The sequence below is a fragment of the Lytechinus variegatus genome, chromosome 3 (assembly GCF_018143015.1).
Source record: "Lytechinus variegatus isolate NC3 chromosome 3, Lvar_3.0, whole genome shotgun sequence".
Taxonomy (NCBI): Eukaryota; Metazoa; Echinodermata; class Echinoidea; order Temnopleuroida; family Toxopneustidae; genus Lytechinus; species Lytechinus variegatus.
In genome coordinates this window covers 36111776-36121646 of record NC_054742.1, presented here as the reverse complement: position 1 = coordinate 36121646, position 9871 = coordinate 36111776, and the positions used below count along the sequence as shown (strand labels likewise).

Below are 9871 nucleotides of genomic sequence, written 5' to 3'. Positions count from 1 at the left end.
TCGTACAGAAAGTGACGTCATCAAATTCAAGTCAATTCAGAGACCGATGCGAGGCATATTTCGGAGAGGCAATTTAGCGTTTTTTAATCGGCAATTTTCACCTTATGTATTATTTTCGGTATTTTTGAATGACCCACTGATAATCCCCACATCATTACCTTTCCATAATAAGACCACATTCATAATCAATATATTTCTCCTTTAAGACGTTACCTGACGGTCCTTGGAAGAGTTACGGTTGTCAAGTCATTGTTTGTGTCTATTGAACTACTTAATTCTTTCTCTCCAAGTGAGTTATTTCTAAAAGATGTAAATTCCCAATTTCATAGATTCATATTTGGGAGAGAAACCAGATAAAGTAAGTAGAAATCAAATGTCTCAGAGTTATCTGAAGGTGGAGTAAAAATGATAGACATAAATCTTCATTGCCAGTCATTGAAAATTTCTTGGATGAAAAAAATGATAAACGGTTCCATTGACGGTAATATTATTTGTCGTCTTCAGTCTTTTTTGCATAAACTCAAAACGTGGATCTTTATATGGGAAATAGCTATTTTTTTAGACTGGCACAAAAAATTAAAAATCCTTTTTGGAAAGAAATGTTCTTAGCGTATAGCAAACTGTTTTCTATGCACTGTAATGATATACCTTGCCAACCCTTATGGAACAATGATTTTATCAAAATAGGTAAAATAGCTCAATTCACAGTAGATCTCTAAATAATAGGGGTGCTCGTTTTGTTAATGATATTTTAGATGTACATGGCAATTTCCTCTCTTTGAATGACCTTCAGGAAAAATACAATGTTCAAATAAATTTTCTTTTTTACCGTGGATTATGTGATGCTATAAGAGACGGTTTTAGCAATGGCACACACTTAAGTAAGTAAGTTCCAAGAACCTATTATCCCTGATACAATAGCACTTGTTATAAAATATAATGAAGGTTGTTCACACATCGATTCTTAAAAAGAAAAGAAAAGTGGAGTGTAAAAGTTCTTAAGTGGAAGTGTATATTCGATATGAATGACAAGCAATGGCAGTCGTATTGCTCTATTGGATTCAGTTGTACTACCGATGTGAATTTACGTTGGTTTCAGTTCAAAATAATGCAACGCATTTTATATACAAATGAAATATTGTTTAAAATTAATTTAGCTCAACAAAAAGAATGTACTTTTTGTAATGTACACCGTGAAACAGTCACTCATCTACTTTGTGAATGTACATGTATCAAACATAAATTATATGAGACAGGTTTGAGCAATGGATATTTCTTAAAACTGGAAATAGAATATTGTTCTCTAATAAAGAAAAATTATTTGGTTTAAGAGGTTCAAGTAATCATGCATTAAATTGTTTATTGATAGTGATACGGCTAATGATTTACACTTCCAGAGTAAAACATCAATTACCTGTTTTTGATAATATCAAATTTGCACTTCAGAATTATTTCAAGAATGAAAAATATATCGCAGAGTCAAATTGTAAAATGGTAATGTTTACAAAGAAATGGTTTCAATTACGTGCCATGTTTACATGAAGTGATCTGTTCAGTTCCCTTTCCATGTACAATTATACATATGAATATTATTGTTCATTTACTCCTCGCCTGTTTCTTAAATTGTTTACTATTATGTGAACCTGACAGTTCAATTTATATATTTGTTGCAATAACTGTTATACTGTATTTCGTTATTAATTTGATTTGTCATTGAAAAGATATCTTGTTATGCTTGAATAATAATAAAATCCCTGTGGAGGGGAAACAAATTGAAAAAAAGTGATCATAATGTTAAACCCCGTCGAGCCGACGCCCGCATGCGCAGAACTCCGCCTCTATCAACGCTCGAGTCACCGCTAAACCAACGCGCGCGACCGCTCGCCACCGTTAAACCAACGCTAAAGCTACGCTGGCTTCAGCAGTGCACCGCTAAGACAACGCCCATGTTTTCGATTTTTCCCCAATTTTGTGAGCGATGACGAGCGTTGTCGAAATTTGACCCTCTCTACCTACCGCTCCACGACCGCTCCAACAACGCTCGGGCGGTGTGACCATGCCTTTAGCGGGGATGTTAAACAGAATCAGCGGAATCCTAGCGGATGAAAGCGAATGGAAGTGTTCTTTTGTTTTTCATTGTTTTTTTTCAATATAAATTATTACAGACCATTTAACAACTAAATAAACCCTAAATTAACCAAGCAGACCAGTTAGAATGAAAAATAATCACCCCTTATGAATTTCATCTCCCACAGACTTTGTACACAAAGTATAAAAATGAGCCATTTTCGGCATGACATCGTCTCATACAAAGTCACGTGGCGTCGCGATGCTATACTCGTATGTCGCACATTTGATCTCAAAAGTTGCGCGAGACCTAAAAAAAAAGGCCTTAAAATTTTGCGGCGTTATCTTTTTTGTTTCTGAAATATCACGTGAAGCGTTGAGGGAGGGGCCATTAAGGGCCCCAGTCCTTGTTGGGTTAACATAGGCATCTCACTAATCAAATATTGTGAAGACCTAAAGAGGGGCATTTTAAGGCTTGTTCGTAGGAATTCACTAAGACCATAGGTATTTCACTAACAAAATGAGCTCAAAATTTTTTATATTAGGATCAGAAAAAGGGACATTTTTGAGGACTGATTATAGGAATTCATGAAGAGTAGACATATCTCACCAATCCACTATGCGAACCTAAACACGGACAGGAAATGTTTTATATCAAAACCTTGAAATTGAGCAATCACTTTAAGTAGTCATGTTAAAGGAGCAAATGTCACTACATAAAACAATAATAACTCGAAGTGCGAGGAAATATATTTGGTATGTATTGACTTAAAAACAGGTTTTAGTATAACAGGATTATATATTTCGATAAACAGACAATGCGAGCAACAGGAACAATAAAGACATAGGCCGTGAGCGAATTATGTTGCATAAAGTTATGTAAAAAAATGTTTCTTATGTTATTTAACATAGTATAGCATTATAATGAACAATAATTTATTCTTTCCCACTTTATTTCTCTTCCTTTCTCCATCTGTGTCTTATTTTCCCCGGTTTTTTTTTTTTTTTTTTTTTTTTTGGGGGGGGGGGGCAGCCGATGGGGGGGGACATGTGCCCCAATGCCCAACCCCCCGTAGTTACGCCACTGAACGGATGACAAGATTTGTTTACGCGATACATCATCTTTGCATAAGTGCAATGAGACCGGTAGACTCTCTCGTATACGTCTCTCTGTCATTCATTCTCACCCCTTACTTTCCCGGACTCTCTCCCCCCCCCCCCCCTCCCTCCCTCTCTCTCTCTCTCTTTCTTTATTTTCTTTATCTATTTCCTTGTCTCTAACATTTATTTCATGGGGTCTTTGTTTCATGACATCGGTATCGACAAGAATTTGGAGGGCACTTGTTCACTTTATGCTACATTTATGTTGTGTTTGTAGGCAGTGGGTGGCACCAGGATTTCAAAATGGGGGAGGCAAGTGGGGGATCAAACAGTTTTTGGGAGAGGAGCACAGGCGCATTTACTATACTTTTTTCTCAGGTTTTTAAAATGTTTCGGGGACGCTCCTGACTGGGGAGGGGACAAATGCCCCATACCCCCCCCCCCCCTTGGTAACGCCACTGTATGTAGGTCTATATCCTCTACCCTGTCGTCCAAAGACCGAAAGAAAATAAGAAGAAAGAACATCTTTTACTCACCTTTGGAATGGAATGTTTAATACTCAATTTTAAATGAAAGAAAGATAAAGAACTATTGCACACTGAACCTTAACCTGATCTTTAACACCATATAGGAGAGGATAATTAATACAATTAATCAAGTCAAGTCAAACACAATGTTTTCAAATACAGATATATTACTGCCTATATAACTAAATATATGAATCCAACATGTCCGATATCTTTTCTTCATTTCATTTTGCAATTCTTGCTATCATCTTTGGTTACTTAGGCTCAGATCTCCTCACATCGGTATTCCGAGAAACATGCAGATCAACGATGATTGTTGTCAATGTTTGATGTATTTTGTTACGAGTCGTAATTTATTGCATCCAAGAAAAATTACGTTGGAGCAGACCTGCCAGTTTCAGGTCATACTCGTCATAATACTGCTTCAGTTTTTCAATTATATTTTCATCTACAATCGGGAGATGGCGCTGTGACATTTCGTAAACACAGTGTGTATCGGGTCTCCTCTCAACGTTCACACAATAACGCCCATCTTGGTCATGGAATTCAAAATGTTCATTGCGGAAGAATTGTTTAATGCCGAGAAACGTTTCTAACCTTGCTAAAGTCTGAAGAGGTTGATGTACGAAGTCGTCTCTATCAATGACTAGATAACTTCCGTTACCATCAAAAAGTGTTTGCAGTTTCTTGATGGTATGATAGTAGACTCCTGCTTGGATTAACGAGGAGTCAGCATTTACTCGGTTATAGCGATCTATCAAGGTGTTTTCAACAGTCACTGAATTGTCCTGGTGATTATAGGGAATCATTTCTTCATTGGATACTGTTTCATTTGGATTCTGGAAGACAGTGGGCTGCATGGAATGCAGAGTGAGGTTTAAAACACCTCTATGTGTACTAGCAATTTCTGATATTATTCTAGCGACTGGGTCTCGAATCACGATCACCACCTTGATCCCAGAAGCTGCTTGTTGAATTGCGCCCTCTAATAGATCGTGATCATCGGCGTACGCGGGAGAATGCTCGACTGTCATTTGAAATCGTGATGAGAATGGCTGCTTACGCCTCCACTTAGAAATCTGACTATCCAAGTCGATGCTCGGCTCGAGGTGTGACTCCGAATGCGAAATTACGGATGGATGAAGTCCCAGTATTTTAGTAAGAATAAACGAATCACAACCTCTGACCCCAATGACTAGTGCCTGGGGTAACCTTTGTTTGCATTCCAAAGCACGCAATGCTTTATGATTCGTTAGCAGGTCAATCTCACCGCTCGCCATGTATGTATAACATCCTACTTTGTACATATCCCACGCTTCAGACTGTGTAATAGTACCCTTCTGTTTCCTCTTCCAATCTGATATCGAATCCTGTCTTTTATCCTCACTCTCTCTTTGTTTTCCCTCCAAGTCATCTTCTGAATCTCCAAAGTGTATCCAGGCGATACGAGTCAGTATTAACCAGGTCGCTATCAGAATGATCGCCGCAAGCACTGGCGCCAATCCCGCCTGTGACCGACTAATCTGTCCAAAGCGTCCCATTTTCCAGATTTGGAGGGTGATTCGGCGACGGTAATCCCTCCTTACTCTTCGCGAGATCATCCACGGTTTGGTTGGCGTCTCCCTTGGTGAAAAAGCATCTCAGCTCTTCGTATCGGGTAACACTGCACAGACCTAGAGAAAAATAGGAGATGGGAGCGAGTTGAAAAAAAAATGCAGTAAGAATGCTCTGGACTTAAATGGCCCCATTTGAATGTCAAGACAAACATGCTTCACAAGAAATGCCTAAGGATGTTTGATAATGAGAGCTAAATCTATATAGGTACATAATGACATACAAGAATCAGTATTCATGAAAAGAAAGCACACACAAACAAGAAAATGACATTATTTAGGTACGCGTCACCGTTGATACCATTAAAAGCAATTATGAATAAAATTCATTTAAATGCTTGTACAGATTAGAGTGATTGCAATAAGAATACTATCAGAAATGATAATTAGTATTATCGATTGTAGTAATGGTAATATTGGTTGTATTGATAATAAGTATAACAATAAAAGTCGATATAAATAATATAAGTTTAAAAATGACTATAGCGCTACTCGTCTCCGACTTATGCAATTATCCACGCTAATGAATGCGATATGTTCAACTCAAGTGGTTCCAGTGTTATTCAATAAAATAACAATGATGTTAATATATTTCGGCCTTCCTTTTCCCTGCACTATATAATTATGAAATGGAACCACATATTCAGTAAAACTAAGTTCAATATTAATCCTTCTGCCAATTCGATCAATCCGAAGTGTTTGGAGAATCAGTGCACCTGATCGTGGATATTGCCGCGATGGAAGATTTTAGTGTAGACAAATATTACTTAGCGTATATTAAGCCATTTATAGGGTTGATATTCTTAAATATCTCAATTAAGTACATAAAGATAATCCAAATTTATATACATGTGTCACAATCATCTAACGATTGATGCCTGTAAATTTATTTGAGTTATTTTTTTCGCCACCGTGAGGTGAGATTAAGTTTACAAGTAAGGGTAAACTAAAATGAAAGTTTCTTATATTTGAGCGTGAAAGGCTTACTTAAACAATTAGTATGTCAATAAAACCTGTGGCCTTGCTTCAGTCCAGTTCAATTACATATTCAGCTATATATATATATATATATATATATATATATATATATATATATATATATATATATATATATATATATATATATATACTTTCATCCATGAATGTCAAACGATATTTATCAGAAAATATTAATTTTTCAATACGAATACAGCTTATTCCCTCTTGATAGAATGTGGTGTTAATTTTAACAAGAATATACAGCAAAAATGTTGTAAAATAATAATGGGCATAGGGGAAGGCGGGGTAAGTTGAGCATAGGGGCAAGTTGAGCCACCAGCCCCAGGCCAATAATGAATGAGTCAGACATTGTGGTGGTGTCCTGTATTGATGACCCATAGCATAACCCCTAACCCCACCACATTGTTTCCAACTTTGAAACAAAAAGTAGTTTTTTAGAGGGAAAAATATGAATTTCAGCCAAAAAAGTAAAAAAGAGTGTGAAATAGATAAGTGCTTTATAAACACACACGTCTTTAAATATAATAAAGACATGATAACAATATTATTAGTCCAGGTATGGATCTTCATTCTTGTCATAGTCTTTTATATGATGGATGCATAATAAATGTGTGGATACAAAATTATCGCACTAAGTTCGGACTGGGGTAAGTTGAGCCAAACAGCATGGGGCAAGTTGAGCCATGGTAATTCCTATGGTAATGTATCTTAAAAAAACAAACAAACCACAAAATAGATTGAAATGCAGGCTGAAAGGAGCAAATTTACATGACTGCTCTTTTCCTTTTACAGGATGTTAGTATTTATAGAGAATTAGCAAGTGAAAAGACTTTAAACAAAAAATTGACATGCTGGTCCCCCCCCATACATTTTGTACATAGTTTTTGTGGCTCAACTTACCCCAGAAGGTGGCTCAAACTTACCCCATATATGGGGCAAGTTGAGCCATTTGACATCGTTTTTTCAAAGGTCACGATGACTTTCAGTGTTGGGGTAGAAAGTTATATATAGGTGGAAATATTTCAGAAAAATGAAATTTTAAGGCAAGGTACTTATTTCGACAAGATTATTAATCATATCAATTCTAACATGCAAAAAGCAAAAACTGTCACAACTTACCCCGCCTTCCCCTACATTGTGACATTACTTGATCAAAATGTTCAAGTTTGTGTACAGAACCAAGGAAATTTGGGGGATGATATTAAAGGTGGTTGTGGAAATTGTTAGAATTATATAGAATGCAAGATTAATAATAATAATATTCCGCATTTATATAGCGCTTAACACATCGGAACGACGTCTCTAAGCGCTTTACAGACATTACCCCGGTCATTGGATCCTTGCATGCCCGCATACAATGTATGCACCTTCTCCACTCCCTGGGGAGTATTCCAACAAGAGTTCCAAGACTCAGTTGCTAGGCATACTACATATAGGCTTTCACATCCTACCGGGTACCCATTTAACACCTGGGTGGAGAGTGGCAAAGTGTGGATTCACGCCTTGCCAAAGGACGCTAGGCCATGGTGGGATTCGATTATTATTATTTGCATTCATTCTATAGCACAAAAATAAAGTTGTTCAGGTTTTGATAAATAGTTCTGACCATGTATTTCTCATTTCTAAACACCCATGTTCATGTGACGATAACTTGCTGAGTGTTTGTAACCTTAATGGTCAAAAGTTGGTACAACATAATAGATGAATGCATATTTTATGGTTAAAATATCTATCTTGGCTTAAGTGGATACTGATGATAATTTTCCAATGTCTGACAGGCATAATCATCGGTTGCATGGAAATGTCGTGACATTAAAAAAATTCCAGCCTTACTTGGAACTAAAACATGGCAGTGTCTCGCCAAATTGAATTTAACGGCGACAAGTCATGTTCGAAAAACATTCATTACCAGTATTTGGCATGCATTCGCACATTCCTTCGAGCGACTTCATTAAATTTACTAGCTGACTGGTGCATTCCCACTGTAACATTTAAACCCCCTGATCTCACCTCAATGTCTCGGTGCTATTCTTTCACTCTTAACTCGCTGTGCTGTCGCTATGTCAGATTTTACTCTGCATCATAAATAAAATCAAAATCAAATCATGTCCATGCACGTTAACGACGATTCATCCTTTATAATTATTATGCCCCCATTTGGTTTTATTCGTGGTTCTATCTTATTAATTCAAATCATTCCCTTCATCCATAATGGGTGATTATTCCGTTTTCTTTTCGGGCAATGTATAATGTTCTGATTTAGTGTTCGTGACACGATTATACGTCTACCCCATGCAGCATTACCTCTAAACAAGCTGAAGAAAAAAATAAATTGTTTGGGATTTACGTGTGGGATAAAGTGGAATCCCCTAGATTTCTCGAAACATGTATGGGTCAATCTAGACTAATGAAATTTTGTTTGATTCTCAATGACACTTTTATCGCGCAATATTGTGTTATTTTAAATACGAAATTGTTCTTTTTCGTACCAACGGAACATTCAAGTTCATTTCATTATTCTAAGTGATGAGTTTAGCTTACCATCTGAAAATATACTGGTAATCATGAAGAATATGTTTAAAGCTTTTAATCGTTAAACATATTGGACAATGATTTATTTCAAACGCATGGATTGTGAGTATTTTTACATCGAAAGACATGGCCATTTATGTTGTCAGTGGTTTAAGTGGCTTTGCTTGACACCTTCCTCCAAAGAACGTCGCTATCAGGAATTTTAAAATATTTTAAAACGTTCGTGTGCTATCCACAATGACTACCTTTCACATTTTGCATTAGCATATATCTTAAAAAAGGTATTTTTCGTTGCATTTGACTTTCCAAACTGAACTCGTATAAATAAAGACCTCTGAGCAGGAAACCTTTTCGTTATAGTTCATTAGGAGGCGATACATCCAATAATTGAGACACGGTGGAAAGATGAAAAATCCCGTATTGAAACAGACAGAGATTAAAAAGCTTCATTTTCCTTAGAATGGTACATCATTTAGCAATTTATTTGCTCACCGACTGTTGTTCGATCCACTAATTATAAGCAATTTGATTGCTGACAGCCTGGTAATGAAAAAGACGGTCGGTTAACGAGAGACGACGTTCGTGTCCGTAAAGGGAAGGTAGCCGAAAAGGTACGTTTTATAGTCAATTCATACACTACATCCTAGCCTCATGCAACCTTCTAAACTTAATTTATTATTCGCCTCATGTTCACTGAATACAATTATTATGTTTCCCTTTGAAAAGCATGAAATACTGGACACATCTCCGATGAATTAAATTCGTTCATTTCTCTATGCTTGTCTCCCCTTCTCTGCGTTTCTTACTCTATTGTTATCAATGTACCAATTCGCACATCCTTTCATTCTCCCAAGAATAGAACAATGTTCCTTTTGGATTTTCTCATCATTTCAGCAATCTGCTTCAATGCTTTTCAATTTCATCTCACTCTCGAGTTATCATTGCCGTAGCCTAAAACGAGATGGTCTTTCTCTTATCGGAATCATGCACGTGTGCAACGTGTCATCTTCTTTCCATTTATTTATCTTGCAC

The 9871-nt window shown here is 36.7% G+C and overlaps 1 protein-coding gene across 1 annotated transcript; it reads right to left on the bottom strand.

Moving 5' to 3' along the window:
- Nucleotides 1–4048: 4048 nt before the first annotated feature.
- On the bottom strand, nt 4049–5236 carry LOC121412018 (heparan sulfate glucosamine 3-O-sulfotransferase 1-like). The gene has a single exon (XM_041604930.1). The coding sequence runs from the start codon at nt 5234–5236 to the stop codon at nt 4049–4051; it is 1188 nt and encodes a 395-aa protein (XP_041460864.1).
- Between the last annotated feature and the right edge of the window lie 4635 nt (nt 5237–9871).